We start from the raw sequence: 19,578 nt of genomic DNA, 5'->3' as shown, positions 1-19,578 counted from the left end.
ACCTAATATAGCAGCTATGTCCTTTAGGACTCAGCCAGCTCTGGTGCTACCGAGCCCGCCTTGGTGATGGACATTGAAGTCCCCCAACCAGAGTACATTCTGCACTTTTACCACCTCTGTGCTTCCTCCAAATTCTGTTCAACATGGAGGAGTACTGATTTACCAGCTTTGGGAGGGCAGTATCTGGTATTCAGCAGGGGGTTTCCTTGCCCATGTTTGACCTGATGCCATGAGACTTCATGGGGTCTGGAGCCATTGTTGAGGACTCCCAGGGCATCTCCCTCCCGACTGTATGCCAAAGTGCTGCCACCCCTGTTGGGTCTTTCTTGCCAATGGGACAGGACATACCTGGTGATGGTGGTGTCTGGGATATTGTCTGTAATGAATGATTTCATGAGTTTGAGTATGTCAGGTTGTTGCTTGACTAGCAAGTGGGGCAGCTCTCCCAACTTTTGGGAAAGCTCACAGATGTTAGTAATGAGGCCTTTGCCAGGTCGACAGGACTGGGTTTGGTTTGCTGTTGTCATTTCAGGTGCCTAGGTCGACTGTGCAGTTTCACTCCTTATTGACTTTGTAATCGTTGGATACAAATGAGTGGCTTGATGGGTCATTTAAAAACCTAGGCATTGCTGTAGGTCTGGAGTAACATGTAGACCAGACCAGATTCGGGAGGCGGAGGGGATTATTGACAGGAGTTATAGGGAGGCAGTCACACCTCAGGTAAAAGAAGTAGGTAGATGGGTTACCGTCAGGGGAAGGAAAGGGAACCAGCAGGCAGTGCAGGGATCCCCTGTGGCCGTTTCGCTCAACAACAGGTATACCGTTTTGGATACTGTTGGGGGGGACGACTTACCAGGGGTAAGCAATGGGGTGCAGGTCTCTGGCACAGAGTCTGTCCCTGTTGCTCAGAAGGGAAAGGGGAAGAGGAGCAGAGCATTAGTCATAGAGGACTCCATAGTTAGGGGAACAGATAGGAGGTTCTGTGGGAACGAGAGAGACTCACGGTTGGTGTGTTGCCTCCCAGGTGCCAGGGTATGTGATGTCTCTGATCGTGTTTTTGGGATCCTTAAGGGGGAGGGGGAGCACCCCCAAGTCGTGGTCCACATAGGCACCAACGACATAGGTAGGAAGAGAGATGGGGATTTAAGGCAGAAATTCATGGAGCTAGGGTGGAAGCTTAGAGCGAGGACAACCAGAGTTGTTATCTCTGGGATGTTGCCCGTGCCACGTGCTAGCGAAGAGAGGAATAGGGAGAGAGAGGAGTTGAACACGTGGCTGCAGGGATGGTGTAGGAGGGAGGGTTTTGGTTTCCTGGATAATTGGGGCTCTTTCTGGGGTAGGTGGGACCTCTACAAACAGGATGGTCTTCACCTGAACCAGAGGGGTACCAATATCCTGGGGGGGAGATTTGTTAGTGCTCTTTGGGGGGGTTTAAACTAAATCAGCAGGGGAATGGGAACCTAAATTGTAGTTCAAGTGTACAGGCTGTTGAGAGTAGTGAGGTAGGGGATAAGGTTACAGGGACGCAAGAGGGCACTGGCACGCAAGAACTTGGTTTAAAGTGTGTCTACTTCAACGCCAGGAGCATCCGGAATAAGGTGGGTGAGCTTGCAGCATGGGTTGGTACCTGGGATTCTGATGTTGTGGCCATTTCAGAGACATGGGTAGAGCAGGGGCAGGAATGGATGTTGCAGGTTCCGGGATTTAGATGTTTCAGTAAGAACAGAGAAGAGGGTAAAAGAAGGGGGGGGGGGGGTGTGGCATTGTTAATCAAGGAAAGTATTACAGCGGCAGAAAGGACGTTTGAGGAGTCGTCTACTGAGGTAGTATGGGCCGAGGTTAGAAACAGGAGAGGAGAGGTCACCCTGTTGGGAGTTTTCTATAGTCATCCGAATAGTTCCAGAGATGTAGAGGAAAGGATAGCGAAGATGATTCTCGACAGGAGCGAGAGTAACAGGGTAGTGGTTATGGGGGACTTTAACTTTCCAAATATTGACTGGAAATACTATAGTTCGAGTACTTTAGATGGGTCTGTTTTTGTCCAGTGTGTGCAGGAGGGTTTTCTGACACAGTATGTGGACAGGCCAACCAGGGGCGATGCCACATTGGATTTGGTACTGGGTAATGAACCCGGCCAGGTGTTAGATTTAGATGTAGGTGAGCACTTTGGCGATAGTGATCACAATTCGGTTAGGTTTACCTTAGCGATGGGCAGGGACAGGTATATACCGCAGGGCAAGAATTATAGCTGGGGAAAGGAAATTATGATGCGATTAGGCAAGATTTAGGATGTGTAGGATGGGGAAGGAAACTGCAGGGGATGGGCACAAACGAAATGTGGAGCTTATTCAAGGAGCAGCTAATGTGTGTCCTTGATAAGTATGTACCTGTCAGGCAGGGAGGAAGTTGTCGAGCGAGGGAGCCGTGGTTTACTCAAGAAGTTGAAGCGCTTGTCAAGAGGAAGAGGGCGGCTTATGTTAGGATGAGACGTGAAGGCTCAGTTAGGGCGCTTGAGAGTTACAAGCTAGCCAGGAAGGATCTCAAGGGAGGGCGAAGAAGAGCAAGGAGAGGACACGAGAAGTCATTGGCGGATAGGATCAATGAAAACCCTAAGGCTTTCTCTGGGTATATCAGGAATAAAAGAATGATAAGAGTTAGAACAGGGCCAATCAAGGATAGTAGTGGGAATTTGTGTGCGGAATCAGAGGAGATAGGGGAAGCGTTAAATGAATATTTTTCGTCAGTATTTACAGTAGAGAAAGAAAATGTTGCCGAGGAGATTACTGAGATACAGGCTACTAGGCTAGATGGGATTGAGATTCACAAGGAGGAGGTGTTAGCAATTTTGGAAAGAGTGAAAATAGATAAGTCCCCTGGGCCAGATGGGATTTATCCTAGGATTCTCTGGGAAGCCAGGGAGGAGATTGCAGAGCCGTTGTTGTTGATCTTTATGTCGTCATTGTCGACAGGAGTAGTGCCAGAGGACTGGAGGATAGCAAATGTTGTCCCCTTGTTCAAGAAGGGGAGTAGAGACAGCTCTGGTAATTATAGACCTGTGAGCCTTACTTCGGTTGTGGGTAAAATGTTGGAAAAGGTTATAAGAGATAGGATTTATAATCATCTTGAAAAGAATAAGTTCATTTGCGATAGTCAGCACGGTTTTGTGAAAGGTAGGTCGTGCCTCACAAACCTTATTGAGTTTTTCGAGAAGGTGACCAAACAGGTGGATGAGGGTAAAGCCGTGGATGTGGTGTATATGGATTTCAGTAAGGCGTTTGATAAGGTTCCCCACGGTAGGCTATTGCAGAAAATACGGAAGTATGGGGTTGAAGGTGATTTAGAGCTTTGGATCAGAAATTGGCTAGCTGAAAGAAGACAGAGGGTGGTGGTTGATGGCAAATGTTCATCCTGGAGTTTAGTTACTAGTGGTGTACCGCAAGGTTCTGTTTTGGGGCCACTGCTGTTTGTCATTTTTATAAATGACCTGGATGAAGGTGTAGAAGGGTGGGTTAGTAAATTTGCGGATGACACGAAGGTCGGTGGAGTTGTGGATAGTGTCGAAGGGTGTTGTAGGGTACAGAGGGACATAGATAGGCTGCAGAGCTGGGCTGAGAGATGGCAAATGGAGTTTAATGCGGAGAAGTGTGAGGTGATCCACTTTGGAAGGAGTAACAGCAATGCAGAGTACTGGGCTAATGGGAAGATTCTTGGTAGTGTAGATGAGCAGAGAGATCTTGGTGTCCAGGTACATAAATCCCTGAAAGTTGCCACCCAGGTTAATAGGGCTGTTAAGAAGGCATATGGTGTGTTAGCTTTTATTAGTAGGGGGATCGAGTTTCGGAGCCACGAGATCATGATGCAGCTGTACAAAACTCTGGTGAGGCCGCACCTTGAGTATTGCGTGCAGTTCTGGTCACCGCATTATAGGAAGGATGTGGAAGCTTTGGAAAGGGTGCAGAGGAGATTTACTAGGATGTTGCCTGGTATGGAAGGAAGGTCTTACGAGGAAAGGCTGAGGGACTTAGGGTTGTTTTTGTTAGAGAGAAGGAGGAGGAGAGGTGACTTAATAGAGACATACAAGATAATCAGAGGGTAAGATAGGGTGGATAGTGAGAGTCTTTTTCCTCGGATGATGATGGCAAACACGAGGGGACATAGCTTTAAGTTGAGGGGTGAAAGATATAGGACAGATGTCAGAGGTAGTTTCTTTACGCAGAGAGTAGTAGGGGCGTGGAACGCCCTGCCTGCAACAGTAGTAGACTCGCCAACTTTAAGGGCATTTAAATGGTCATTGGATAGACATATGGATGAAAATGGAATAGTGTAGGTCAGATGATCGGCGCAACATCGAGGGCCGAAGGGCCTGTACTGCGCTGTAATGTTCTAATTCTAATTCTAATAAGGACAGTAGATTACCTTCCCTAAAGGACATTAGTGAAATAGATAGGTTTTAACAACAATCGACAATGGTTTCATGGTCACCACTAGACTAGCTTTTAATTCAAGGTTTAATTGAATTCAAACCCATGTTCCCAGAGCAATATCCTAGGTTTGTGTGTTCCTAGTCCATGACAATGCCACTGCACCACCCCCTCCCTTTACTCTAATCTAGTTGTTTTTTTTATGATGAAGTAACAGAGAAGGTTGTTGAAGGGAATTCAGTGGATGTTGTCTATGTGGACTTTAAGGAAGCATTTGACAAAGGACCACATAAAAGGCTGGTTAAAAAGATGAATAAGATGGTCAGTGTCAGTTTAAAATGGAAAACAGTGAGAGGCGGGAAATGGTTGTTTCTCAGACTGGAGAATGGTAGACCGTAGTGTTCCTCAAGGGTCAATACTGGGACCTCTGCTTTATTTGATTATGTCTAAATGACTTGTATATCGGAATACAGAGTAAAATTACAAAATTTGCCAAACTTGGAGCTGTAGTAAACAGCAAAAATCAAGAGGCAAACGGGAAGGAGGAACTTAAAACAATCACGACCACGAGAGAAAAACTAATGGGAATTCTAATGGGACTAAAGTCTGATAATTCCCCTGGTCCTGATAGCCTGCATCCAAAGGTCATAAAGTGGCTGCAGAGATAATGGATGCATTGGTTGTAATCTTTTGAAATTCATTAGGTTGTGGAAAGGTATCAGCAGGTTGTAAAACTGCAAATGTAAAACCTCTTTTCAAGAAAGGAGGGAGACAGAAAGCAGGAAACTATATGCCAGTTAGCCTTACATTTGCTGTTGGGAAAATGCTAGAATCCATTATTAAAGAGGTATTGGCGGGAGATCGAGAAAATCACAATACAAGTAGGCAGAGTCAACATTGCTTTTGTGAAAGGGAAATTGTGTTTGACAAATTTAATAGAGTTCTTTGAGGAAGTAACAAGCAACGTGGATTGTGATCGGCGGTGAGTGGGAAAAAATGGCTGATGGAGTACTATGTTATAACCTGTGAATTTTCCCACTTTGGTAGGAAAAATAAAAAAGCAGATTGTTGTTTAAATGGATAAAAACTACACTCTTATGCGGTACAGAGGTATCTGAGTGTCCTCGTACATGAAACTCAAAAAATTAGTCTTCAGGTACAGCAAGTAATCTGGAAGGCAAATAGAACGTTAGCCTTTATTGCAAGGGGGTGGAGTATAAAAGTAGGAAAGTCTTGCTACAACCATACAGGGCACTGTTGGACCACACCTAGAGTACTGTGTACAGTTTTGGTAACCTTATCCAAAGAAGGATATGCTTGTATTGGAGGCAGTTCAGAGAAGGCTAGGCTGATTACTGAGATGAAGCGGTTGCCTTATGAGGAAAGTTTGAGCAGGTTGGGCCTATACACATCGAAGGTTAGAAGAATGACATGTGATCTTATTGAAACATATAAGATTTTGAGGGGGCTTGACAGTATAGGTGCTGAGAGGATGTTTCCCCTCGTGGGGGAATCTAGAACCAGGGACCACAGTTTCATAATTAGGAATTGCCCATTTATGATGGAGATGAGAAGGAATTTCTTTTCTCAGAGGGTTGTAAATGTTTGCAATGATCTATCCCAGAGATCTGTGGAGGCTGAGTCATTGAATATATTGAAGGCTGAAATAGTTTCATGAACTATAGGGGATTAAGGGTCATGGAAGGGGGCGGGGAAACAATGCAGGAAAGTGGAATTAAGGCCACAATCAGATCAGCCATGATCTTATTGAATGGCAGAGCAGGCTGGAGGGGCCGAATGGCCTACACCACCTCCTATTCCTTATGAGGAATATACCAATTGACTACATCAGGACATAGATAGGCTCGAAGAATGGGCAGAGAATGGAATTTAATCCAGAGAAGTGTGACATGATGGGATAGGGAGAGGCAGTATAGACCAGGATTATCCAACCTTTTCACATGGGGGTCCACATTACAATTTTTGTCGCCGGTTTTTCAGCGGGCTTTTAATCATCTCCGAATCTGTCTGAAGTTCAGAAGCTGCTGTTCCCAATGTCAGGATCTGTCAGCTGTGAAACCGACTTGCGATCTTTTTTAGAAGTTGGTCTGACAAAGGGAAATTTCCCATCAGCAGTCACGGACCCCTGGTGAGGATACAGCCCCAATACAGTTTACACCGACTGGCCGGATGGGAACCTTCAGTGGGCCCGATACTGGCTGGTGCGCTGTACGTTGGACAACACTGGTATAGACTAATGGCACAGTTCTAGACTGTGCAGGAAATGTAGGATCTGGGTTCATGTACATGAGCATTTGGATGTGACAGGACATATTGAGAGAGTAGTTAGCAAAGTTTATGGAATGTTTTGCTTCATAAATACTGAATACAAAGGCAGGGAAGTTATATCGAACCTTTATAAAGCTCTAGTTAGGCAACAACTAGATTATTGCTTCCAGTTTTGGTCACCACACTTTTGGAAGGATGCGAAGGTCTTTGAGAGGGTGCAGAGGCAATTTATCAGAATGATTCCAGGGATGAGGGATTTTAGCTCCAAGGCTGAGTTGGAGAAGCTGGGGTTGTGGGGATGTTCTCCTTGCAGCAAAGAAGTTTTACAGGAGATCTGATAGAGGTGTACAAGATTATGGCAGGTTTAGTTAAGATAGACAAAGAAAATCTGTTCCCATTACCTAATGGTACAACGACTAGGACATGGTTGAAGATTTTGAGCAAGAGATACAGGGGGTAAGTGAGGAAGAATTTTTTTTCACAGCGAGTAGTAATGACTTGGAACTCACTGCCTATGAGGGTGGAGGAAGTGAAGACGATCAATGATTTCAAAAGGGAATTTGATACGTACTTGAGGGAAATAAACTAGCAGGGCTACGGGGATAGAGCAGGGGAATGGAACTGACTGAATTGCTATACAGAGAGCTAGCATGGAATCAGGGACTCGAATGGCCTCCTTTTGTGGCATAATGACTCTATAATGAGAATGTGGAACCTGCTCTCACATTAGATGTTTGTGGCGAATAGTTTATATACGTAGAAAGGGAGGCTAGATAAACATATGAGAGAGAAGACAATAGAGAGTTATTCTGATCGAATTAGAAGAGGAAAGATGGGAGGAGGCTCGAGTGGAGCATAAATGCCTGCACGGACTGGTTGGGCCGAATGGCCTGTTTCTGTGCTGTATATCCTATGTACTACAGTACTGTCTGTGTGAAGTCTTTAACTGTCCTTCAGTCTGGTCTCATTGCCTGATGATCAGAATTACCCTCCTGGAGATTAGTGACCAGCCTCGTCATGTTTGGGGAAAATGGTCTCATTTCTGTCACTTCTTAAATCCTGGATTTTATGGGAATGGGGTGATTTCCCCTGAATTAAATGATAAAACGGTGATTTATTGTACTTTTTACTCTGTACAGTATATCAATCTGTATAATACCTGGGGTGAGTTATATTGTGAAATGGTGCTAACTGCTGCTGTAAAGTCCATTCCCCCAGGATTTTATATAACAAGGAGAATTGATTCTGTCCCGTTGTAAGTTTTAAATGTGCCTGTGCTCCTATTTTACAGGGGAGGGGAGTCTCTCACTTTATTCCCCATTAAACTGGCGCTGCAGTTATTTCAAGTGTAACCAGTCCGACAGTTTTTGGGGAATTTTTGTGAGTTCCCTCCCGGATTGCAGCCTCACATACAGGAGATAGATTATGGAAAATTCCCGGGTTGAAGCCACATGTTTTCCCCAGGAGCTGCTGCTGTGCGGCCCCACCGCTGGCCGGTGTGTGTCTGTACTCCGGGGTTAATACCCCACAAATAAGACTATGCAAAACCTTTGTGTCCATTTTGACTCAGCAGTGAGCTTCAAACTCTCCATCATCTCCACCAACAAGCTCACATGTGTTTATATCATTTTTTGAACTTTTCGTCAAAGTTATGGTTGGCAGTGGGAGGAGTCCCATGGAATTTCAGCCCCATTATTAAACTTAAAATCTTCATCTTCAACTTCCAGTTTCATCCAACCTGTCTGAAACTTCTTGCAGCACCCTTCATTCCCCCGATTCTGGCCCCTTCCTTCACTCCACTATTAGTACAAGTGACATCGGGACCTAATTTCTGGAACTGCTTCCGAAATTCCCCATTGTCTATCCATCTTTAAAATACTGCTCAAAACTCATCTTCTTGACCAAAATTTATTAAACATTAGTATATACTGAATTATTTTGTTTTAGTCTAGTACTGGTTAGTCTAGTACTACCACAATCTGGAACCTCATGACCCAGCATATCCCTCACTCTACCAATACCATCAAGCCAAGAGATCAACCATGGTTCAATAAAGAGTGCAGGAGAGCCTGCTGGGAGCAGCACTAGGCATACCTAAAAATGAGGTGACGACCTGGTGAAGCTACAACGCAGGACTTATTGCATTCCAAACAGTGGAAGCAGCATGCAATAGAGAGAGCTAAGCGATCCCAGTAGATAAGATCCAAGCTCTGCTACCACCTCCAGTTGTGAATGGTGGTTGGACGATTATACAACAAATATCTCCATCCTCAATAATGGAGGAGCCCAGAACATCAGTGAAAATAACAAGGCTGAAACACTTGTGACCATCTTCAGCCAGACGTGCCAAGTGGATGATCCATCTCGGCCTTCTTCTAAGGTCCCCAGCATCACGGATGCCAGTCTTCAGTCAATTCGATTCACTCCACATGATATCAAGAAATGGCTGAAGGCACTGGATACAGCTATGGGTCCTGACAACATCCTGGCTGTAGTACTGAAGACTTATGCTGCAGAACTATCCGTGCCCCTAGCCAAGCTGTTCCAGTACAGCTACAACACTGACATCTACCCGACAATGTGGAAAGTGGAAAATTGCCCAGGTATGTCCTGGCCACAAAAAGAAGGACAAATCTAATCCAGCCAAGAACCGCCCCATCAGTTAATCGCGATTATCCACATAATGATGGAAGGTGTCGCCGACAGTGCTATCAAGCGCCACTTCACTTAAACTGCAACAGCCTGCTCACTGATGCTCAGTTTGGGTTTCGCCAGGGCCACTCGGCTCTTGACCTCATTACAACCTCGGTCCAAACATGAACAAAAGAACTGAACTCAAGACGTGAGGTCAGAGTGATTGCCATTGATATCAAGGCAGCATTTGACAGAGTGTGGCATCAAGGATCTCTAGCCATATTGAAGTCAATGGGAATCGGGGGTGGGGGGGGGGAACTCTCCACTGGTTGCAGACATACTTAGCAGAAAGGAAGCTGGTTGTGGTTGTTGGAGGCCAATCATCTCAATCTCAGGACATTGCTGCAGGAGTTATTCAGGGTAGTGTCCTAGGGACAACCATCTTCAGCTGCTTCATCAATGGCCTTCCCTCTATCATAAGGTCAGAAGTGGGGATTTTCGCTGATGGTTGTATGATGTTCAGTTCCATTCACAACTCCTCATATACTGAAGCAGTCTGTGTTCATATGCAGCAAGATCTAGACAACATTCAGGCATGGGCTGATAAGTGACAAGTAACATTCGAGCCAAACAAGTGCCAGGCAATGAAGATCTCTGTGATTTGGGCAGCACAGTGGCACAGTGGTTAGCACTGCAGCCTCACAGCTCCAGCGACCTGGGTTTGGTTCTGGGTTCTGCCTGTACATAGTTTGCAAGTTCTCCCTGTGACCGTGTGTGTTTTCACTGGGTGCTCCAGTTTCCTCCCACAGCCAAAGACTTACAGGTCAATAGGTAAATTGGCCATTGTAAATTGCTCCGAGGGTATGTGGTAGAAGAATTGTGGGGAATATGGGATTAATGTAGGATTAGTATAAATTAATGGTTGATGGTCAGCACAGACTCGGTGGGCCGAAGGGCCTGTTTCAGTGCTGTATCTCTCTATGACTCTGTAACACGTTGAATTGGAGCCTTTTTATCAGCAAGTGTATCCTCCCAAATGTCACTCTTTTCTTAATGTTCAGGACTGTGAATAATTCTAAACATTTACAGCGAAAATAATTCCTGTTTTCCCAATACTCCCAATCCAGGAAATGTCTCCCTCAACATACACATCCTGCATGGGATTGCATTAAATATCTAACTGTTAATTATTTAAACTTGGGTTTCTGTCCTGTTTCTCGTTAAAATGGTGTACGTGGAAAATATCTGATATCAATTTTCTGTGCTGCTGGTTTATATTTTATATTTGCATTCTGCTGCCCGGTCTTATTAATGATGATTTATTGTAATTAAATTATCAGACCCTTTCAGTGACCTGTATTTACTGATTCCATACAAATTGTAAAATCCCTAATGGTTCACAAGGATTCATTTTAGATTTTCCAGTCCTGATGGTAATACTAAAGAATCCGCTTATTATATTCAACGTTATGTTGAATTTGTTTCTCTCTGGTTTAACAGAACTGTTTCTTTCCCTTCATTACGGAGCAACAACACAATCTGTGACTGTTCTACAATTCACCCAACAGTTAGAGACAAATAAACAGTTACCTCAACTCCTGGCATTTGTGCAGTACAGGTCCCAGCCGCTGGAGTCCTTCACACTGAATGATGCACTGCTCGAGATCAATTTTTTTTATGTTATCACAGAGACTAATAACGTGAGACAGGACTGCACAGTCAATTGGGGTCAGTTTCAATCCATTGAATGTAAGCATTTCCATAGATCCCACTGTGTCCTGAACCAATACCTTATTCTGAGACTCAAACAGGTAGTGCAATGTGTTCAGGAGGTTCCTTTTACCAGTTTCACTCCCTGTGTTTCCAATCTGTCCTTTAACCTTCTCCTTCACCCAGTCAATCACTCGACAGGTTGTTTGATGAGGAAATGGACCCAGAAATTCCTCCAGGGGTCGAGCTGCCTGTGGGGAGGAGAGACCAGCAACAAAACGCAGAAATATCTCAAATCTCCCATCCTTCTTCCTGTGAATGTCACCGAGGAGATTCCGGATGTCCCTGCGACCTGCAGTCAGGAATTGTGCGAGTGCAGCTACAAACTCTTGGATGGTGAGGTGCGGGAATGTGTAAACCACACTCTGGACAGAATCATCTCTCTCCAAAAGTTCCATCAGGAATCCAGACAGGAACTGGGAAGGTTGCAGATTGTACTCGATCAAATCTCCATCTCTAAACACAATCTTCTTCCTGGAGACTCCTGTGAAGGCCATCTCACCGATCTTCAGTAACACATCACGGGGGTTTTCAATCTCTGGGCTATGGTTTTTCAGAATGTTGTAAATATAGTAGGAATATAGCTGGGTGATGGTCTTGGGAACTTGCTGCTGTTTTCTGTCTCTTTGTGTAAAGAAGGGACCCAGTGACAGACAGAGGATCCAGCAGTAGGAAGGGTTGTAGCACATGGTGTACAGGATCTCGTTCTCCTCCACGTGTTTGAAAACAGCTGCTGCCACCGTCTGATCTTCAAAAAACTTGTTGAAATATTCCTTCCGTTCATCACCAACAAATCCCAGGATTTCAGCCCAGACACTGATCTCAGCCTTTTCCAATAAATGTAATGCAGTGGGACGACTGGTCACTAACACTGAACATCCTGGGAGCAGCTTGTGTTGTATTAAACTGTACACAATGTCAGACACTTCACACCAGCATTCGGGATCTGTGCACATGTACTGAGGTTCTGTATTTCTCCGATTGTCAGCAAAATCGATCGTGTCCTTGAATTCATCCAAACCATCAAATATAAACAGCAATCCCTCTGGATTCTTCCAGAGCTCTCCCAGAACATTCCCAAAGTATGGATACAGATCCAGTATCAGATTCCTCAGGTTTATTCCACAGTTAATAGTTTTCAAATCCCGTAATTTAAAACTGAAAACAAATTGAAAGTTTGGGTATATTTTCCCAGTGGCCCAGTCATAAACAATCTTTTGTACCATTGTTGTTTTTCCAATCCCCGGGACTCCACTCACTGCTGCTGAATTCCCAGATTTGGATTTTCCCCAGGAAAAACTGCTCTGGAACAATTGATCAGTTCGGATTTTTTCCATTTCTTTCCGGAGATGTTTCTTTCTCCACTCATCATGATCTCGGCCTCTTGCCAGCAGTTCATGTTCTACAAGTGTCCGATCTCGAACAGTAGAAATGACCGTTAGCTCAGCGTATCGATCAACCAGCTGGAAAATCTTAACCTTCTCCTTTATTAGGATAGTGTTCACTCTCAGTGTTTCAGTTTGTACCCGGAGTGTTTCCTTGTGTTTCTGTTGAACATCTTCAATTAGAACAGACAGAAAGTGGTTTTCAATGTTAGTTGTATCAACACAACAATTTCTCAAAAAATAGGTAGTTTGTAAAGTTAAGGTATGTAAGGCAGCTCTGCCGAGTGGAATGTACAGCTTGTGGCATGTGGGAAGTCATGGATGCACCACGTGTCCTAGACAAACACATCTGCAGGAAGTGTCACCTGCTCAAGACGCTTGAACTGCGGGTTTCGAAACTCGGGCAGCAGCTGGAGTCACTGTTGTGCATCCACGGGGTGGAGGACGACATGGATATCATGTTTTGCGAGGTGGTCACACCGCAAGTTAGGAGCATGCAGGCATGCAGGGAATGGGTGACCGCCAGGCAGTCTAAACGAACCTGGCAGGTAATTCAGGAATACCCTGATATGATCTCACTCGCTAATCGGTTTTCTATTTTGGATACTAATGAGGGTTATGGTTCTTCAGAGGAGTATCGTCAGAGCCAAGTTTGTGGCACCACAGGTGGTGAGGAAGAAGAATGGAAGAGCAATAGTGATAGGGGAACTCGTTAGTTCGGAGAACAGACAGGCTTTTCTGCAGCACTAAACATGACTGTCTGTCGGATTGCTAAGCTAACAAGTTTTGACCTTTTTCTTTGGTTTTTCAGTAGATTTGTTGGGAATTTAGAATAGAGGGAATGGAGGTTAAGGCAGTTGAATGTTCCTCCTGCAGAATGTGGGAGGTAAGGGTCGCCAAGAGTGTCCCTGCTGACTGCATCTGCGAGAAGTGCACCCAACTCCAGCTCCTCGAGAACCGCGTTCGGGAACTGGAGCTGGATCAACTTCGGATCATTCGGGAGGCAGAGGGGGTTATTGAGAGGAGTTATTGGGAGGCAGTCACACCTCAGGTAAAAGAAGTAGGTAGATGGGTTACCGTCAGGGGAAGGAGAGGGAACCAGCAGGCAGTGCAGGGATCCCCTGTGGCCGTTTCCCTCAACAACAGGTATACCGTTTTGGATACTGTTGCGGGGGACGACTTACCAGGGGTAAGCAATGGGGTACAGGTCTCTGGCACAGAGTCTGTCCCTGTTGCTCAGAAGGGAAGGGGGAAGAGGAGCAGAGCATTAGTCATTGGGGACTCCATAGTTAGGGGAACAGATAGGAGGTTCTGTGGGAACGAGAGAGACTCACGGTTGGTGTGTTGCCTCCCAGGTGCCAGGGTTCGTGATGTTTCGGATCGTGTTTTTGGGATCCTTAAGGGGGAGGGGGAGCAGACCCAAGTCGTGGTCCACATAGGCACCAACGACATAGGTAGGAAGAGAGATGGGGATTTAAGGCAGAAATTCAGAGAGCGAGGGTGGAAGCTTAGAGCGAGAACAAACAGAGTTGTTATCTCTGGATTGTTGCCCGTGCCACGTGCTAGTGAAGCGAGGAATAGGGAGTGAGAGGAGTTGAACAAGTGGCTGCAGGGATGGTGTAGGAGGGAGGGTTTTGGTTTCCTGGATAATTGGGGCTCTTTCTGGGGTAGGTGGGACCTCTACAAACAGGATGGTCTTCACCTGAACCAGAGGGGTACCAATATTCTGGGGGGGAGATTTGCTAATGCTCTTCGGGGGTTTTAAACTAATTCAGCAGGGGAATGGGAACCTAAATTGTAGTTCCAGTGTACAGGATGTTGAGAGTAGTGAGGTCAGGGATAAGGTTACAAGGACACAATAGGGCACTGGCATGCAAGAACCTGGTTTAAAGTGTGTCTACTTCAACGCCAGGAGCATCCGGAATAAGGTGGGTGAGTTTGCAGCATGGGTTGGTACCTGGGATCTCGATGTTGTGGCCATTTTGGAGACATGGGTAGAGCAGGGGCAGGAATGGATGTTGCAGGTTCCGGGATTTAGATGTTTCAGTAAGAACAGAGAAGATGGTAAGAGGGGTGGGGGGGGGGGGGGGGGGGGTGTGGCATTGTTAATCAAGGAGGGTATTACAGCGGCAGAAAGGACGTTTGAGGACTCGTCTACTGAGGTAGTATGGGCCGAGGTTAGAAACAGGAGAGGAGAGGTCACCCTGTTGGGAGTTTTCTATAGACCTCCAAATAGTTCCAGAGATGTAGAGGAAAGGATAGCGAAGATGATTCTCGACAGGAGCGAGAGTAACAGGGTAGTTGTTATGGGGGACTTTAACTTTCCAAATATTGACTGGAAATACTATAGTTCGAGTACTTTAGATGGGTCAGTTTTTGTCCAGTGTGTGCAGGAGGGTTTTCTGATACAGTATGTAGACAGGCCAACCAGGGGCGATGCCACATTGGATTTGGTACTGGGTAATGAACCCGGCCAGGTGTTAGATCTAGATGTAGGTGAGCACTTTGGTGATAGTGATCACAATTCGGTTAGGTTTACCTTAGCGATGGGCAGGGACAGGTATATACCGCAGGGCAAGAATTATAGCTGGGGGAAAGGAAATTATGATGCGATTAGGCAAGATTTAGGATGCGTAGGATGGGGAAGGAAACTGCAGGGGATGGGCACAATCGAAATGTGGAGCTTATTCAAGGAGCAGCTACTGCGTGTCCTTGAAAAGTATGTACCTGTCAGGCAGGGAGGAAGTTGTTGAGTGAGGGAGCCGTGGTTTACTAAAGAAGTTGAAGCGCTTGTCAAGAGGAAGAAGAAGACTTATGTTAGGATGAGACGTGAAGGCTCAGTTAGGGCGCTTGAGAGTTACAAGCTAGCCAGGAAAGATCTAAAGGGAGAGCTAAGAAGAGCGAGGAGAGGACACGAGAAGTCATTGGTGGATAGGATCAAGGAAAACCCTAAGGCTTTCTATAGGTATATCAGGAATAAAAGAATGACTAGAGTTAGATTAGGGCCAATCAAGGATAGTAGTGGGATGTTGTGTGTGGAATCAGAGGAGATAGGGGAAGCGTTAAATGAATATTTTTCATCAGTATTTACAGTAGAGAAAGAAAATGTTGTCGAGGAGAATACGGAGATACAGACTACTAGGCTAGATGGGATTGAGGTTCACAAGGAGGAGGTGTTAGCAATTTTGGAAAGTGTGAAAATAGATAAGTCCCCTGGGCCAGATGGGATTTATCCTAGGATTCTCTGGGAAGCCAGGGAGGAGATTGCAGAGCCTTTGTCCTTGATCTTTATGTCGTCATTGTCGACAGGAATAGTGCCGGAAGACTGGAGGATAGCAAATGTTGTCCCCTTGTTCAAGAAGGGGAGTAGAGACAGCCCTGGTAATTATAGACCTGTGAGCCTTACTTCGGTTGTGGGTAAAATGTTGGAAAAGGTTATAAGAGATAGGATTTATAGTCATCTTGAAAAGAATAAGTTCATTAGCGATAGTCAGCATGGTTTTGTGAAGGGTAGGTCGTGCCTCACAAACCTTATTGAGTTTTTCGAGAAGGTGACCAAACAGGTGGATGAGGGTAAAGCCGTGGATGTGGTGTATATGGATTTCAGTAAGGCTTTTGATAAGGTTCCCCACGGTAGGCTATTGCAGAAAATACGGAAGTATGGGATTGAAGGTGATTTAGAGCTTTGGATTAGAAATTGGCTAGCTGAAAGAAGACAGAGGGTGGTGGTTGATGGTAAATGTTCATCCTGGAGTTTAGTTACTAGTGGTGTACCGCAAGGATCTGTTTTGGGGCCACTGCTGTTTGTCATTTTTATAAATGACCTGGATGAGGGTGTAGAAGGGTGGGTTAGTAAATTTGCGGATGACACGAAGGTCGGTGGAGTTGTGGATAGTGCCGAAGGATGTTGTAGGTTACAGAGGGACATAGATAGGCTGCAGAGCTGGGCTGAGAGATGGCAAATGGAGTTTAATGCGGAAAAGTGTGAGGTGATTCACTTTGGAAGGAGTAACAGCAATGCAGAGTACTGGGCTAATGGGAAGATTTTTGGTAGTGTAGATGAGCAGAGAGATTTTGGTGTCCAGGACCATAAATCCCTGAAAGTTGCCACCCAGGTTAATAGGGCTGTTAAGAAGGCATATGGTGTGTTAGCTTTTATTAGTAGGGGGATCGAGTTTCGGAGCCACGAGGTCATGCTGCAGCTGTACAAAACTCTGGTGAGGCCGCACCTGGAGTATTGCGTGCAGTTCTGGTCACAGCATTATCGGAAGGATGTGGAAGCTTTGGAAAAGGTGCAGAGGAGATTTACTAGGATGTTGCCTGGTGTGGAGGGAAGGTCTTACGAGGAAAGGCTGAGGGACTTGAGGTTGTTTTCGTTGGAGAGAAGGAGGAGGAGAGGTGACTTAATAGAGACATATAAGATAATCAGAGGGTTAGATAGGGTGGATAGTGAGAGTCTTTTTCCCCGGATGGTGATGACAAACACGAGGGGACATAGCTTTAAGTTGAGGGGTGATAAATATAGGACAGATGTTAGCGGTAGTTTCTTTACTCAAAGAGTAGTAGGGGCGTGGAACGCCCTGCCTGCAACTGTAGTGGACTCGCCAACTTTAAGGGCATTTAAGTGGTCATTGGATAGACATATGGATGAAAATGGAATAGTGTAGGTCAGATGGTTTCACAGGTCGGCGCAACATAGAGGGCCGAAGGGCCTGTACTGCGCTGTAATGTTCTATGTTCTATGTGACTCCAGGATGGTGTGTTGCCTCACTGGTGCCAGGGTAAGAATGTCACGGAGAGGCTGCTGGACATTTTCCTGGGGGAGAGTGAACAGACAGAGGTTGTGGTCCACATTGGCTTCAATGACATTCAGAAGATGGAGGACGAGGTCCTGAAAGCATATCTTATGGAGTTAGGAAGGAGATTAAAAAGTAGGACCTCAACAACAGCAATATCAGGATTGCTCCCAGTCCCACGTGCAAGTGAACACAGGAACGGGAGAACTGAATGATTGAACACGTGGCTGGAGAACTGGGGTAGGAGTGAGGGTGTCAGATTTCTGAGGCATTGGGACCGGTTCTGGGGCAGGTGGGACCTGTGCAAGATGGACAGGTTACACCGTAGCAGAACTGGGACGAATATCCCTGCAGGGCGATTTGCTAGTCTTGTTGTGCAGGGCTTATACTAAATTGTCGGGGGGTGGGGGATGGTGGGAACCTGAGAGGGAGCTCGGAATGGAGGGAAGCAAAACTGTAACTTCTCTGGGGTGTCGGACCCAGGATCAAGTATTAGAGAGGAATACTAAGGTACACAGAATACTGGGGGAGATAGGTAGCACAAGAGTAGGGAATAGTACGTTATTAGGTGGGGTCAGAGTAAGGGAGAAAATAATAAAGCCTGAATCAGGGTTAATGTGCATATAGGTGAATGCACGGAGTTTGTTTCATAAGATTAGTGAGATACCAGTGCAGATTGCCATGTGGAAATACAATGTTGTGGCTATAACAGAGACCTGGCTCAAACAAGGGCAAGACTGGGTGTTAAATATTCCTGGATGCAGGGTGTTCAGGAAAGATAAGAAAGGGAAAATAGGGGAGGGGTGGCGGTATTGATGAAGGAGAGTATTGCAATGTTGGAGAAAAAGGATGTCCCAGAGGGGTCGAGGACAGCATCAGTTTAGCTCGAGCTAAGGAGCAAAGAAGGTGAAGTTACATTGCTCGGTGTTGTCTATCGGCCACCAGCCAGTGGGAAGGATATGGAAGGATTTGCAAGGAAATTACAGAAAAATGTAAAACTTTTAGAGTAGTTGTAATGGGGGACATTAATTATGCAAACAGAGACTGGGATAAAAGGCAGTGAAGGGCAAGAGTTCCTGGAGTTTGTTCAGGAAAAAAATCTGCAAAAGTATGTTGATAGTCCGACGAGAAAGGAGGCACTGCTAGATGTGCTTCTTGGGAATGAGATGGGCCAAGCGAATCAAGTATCAGTCGGAGAGCATTTAGGGGATAGTGATCATAAGATTTAGGCTGACTATGGAAATGGACAAAGAGTAATCCGGGGTAACAACTGGGGTTAGGCTAACTTCAATGGGGTAAGAATGGAGCTGGGGCAAATAAATTGGAGTCAAAAACTGGCAGGAAGACTGGTAGATGAACAAAAGGCTACCTTCAAAGAAGAGATAGTTCAGGTACAGCCAAGGTATGTTCCCTCGAAGGGGAAATGTAGACCAAACAAATCCAGAGGTCCTTGGATGACAAAAGAGGTCGAGGTTAAGATAAAGGTGTGCTTATGAGAGATGCCAGGTAGAAAATACTATAGAGAAGCAGGCTGAATATAGATGGTCCAGAAGAGAAGTGAAAAAGCAAATAAGAGAAGGAAAGAGAAAGCATGAAGAGACTGGCAACCAGCATTCAAGGAAATTCCAAAGCTTTCTAATCGGCACATAAATAGTACAATGGTGCGAAAAGGAGGAGTGGGGCCAATTAGGTACCAGAAATGGAATTTACACATGGAGGCAGAGGGCATAGCTGATGTATTAAATGCTTTTTTGAATCTATCCTTACCATGGAAGAAGATGCAACCCTTGCAGTGTTGAAAGAGGAGGTAGGTCAGACACTAGAGGGGTTTAAAATTGATAAAGAGGAAGTATTAGATAGGCTGTCTATACGTAAAGTGGATAAAGCTCCAGGGCTGGATGAGATGCATCCAAGGATACTAAGAGAAGTGAGTGTGGAAATCGCAGAGGCACAGGCCATAATTTTTCAGTCTTCTTTAGAGTCAGGGATGGAACCAGAGGACTGGAGAATTGCAAACGTTACACTCTTGTTCAGAAAAGGGTGTGAAGACAAGCCCAGCAACTGCAGGATAGTCAGTTTAACTTCGGTGGTGGGAACATTTTTTTTTTAGATTAGAGATACAGCACTGAAACAGGCCCTTCGGCCCACCGAGTCTGTGCCGACCATCAACCACCCATTTATACTAATCCTACACTAATCCCATATTCCTACCAAACATCCCCACCTGTCCCTATATTTCCCTACCACCTACCTATACTAGTGACAATTTATAATGGCCAATTT

The 19,578-nt window shown here is 45.5% G+C and overlaps 1 protein-coding gene across 1 annotated transcript in view; it reads right to left on the bottom strand.

The window, feature by feature from the left end:
- The window catches only part of LOC137345315 (NACHT, LRR and PYD domains-containing protein 3-like), a 99,157-nt gene that overhangs the window by 26,836 nt on the left and 52,743 nt on the right, over positions 1 to 19,578 (bottom strand). The window contains exon 7 of the mRNA XM_068008813.1: positions 10,935 to 12,672. Within this exon, the coding sequence (XP_067864914.1) occupies positions 10,935 to 12,672 (1,738 nt within the window). The remainder of the gene's footprint in view (positions 1 to 10,934; positions 12,673 to 19,578) is intronic.

This window comes from Heterodontus francisci, chromosome 28 (assembly GCF_036365525.1).
Source record: "Heterodontus francisci isolate sHetFra1 chromosome 28, sHetFra1.hap1, whole genome shotgun sequence".
Taxonomy (NCBI): Eukaryota; Metazoa; Chordata; class Chondrichthyes; order Heterodontiformes; family Heterodontidae; genus Heterodontus; species Heterodontus francisci.
The sequence above is the reverse complement of the archived record's forward strand: the minus strand, read 5'-3'. Positions and strand labels throughout refer to the sequence as shown.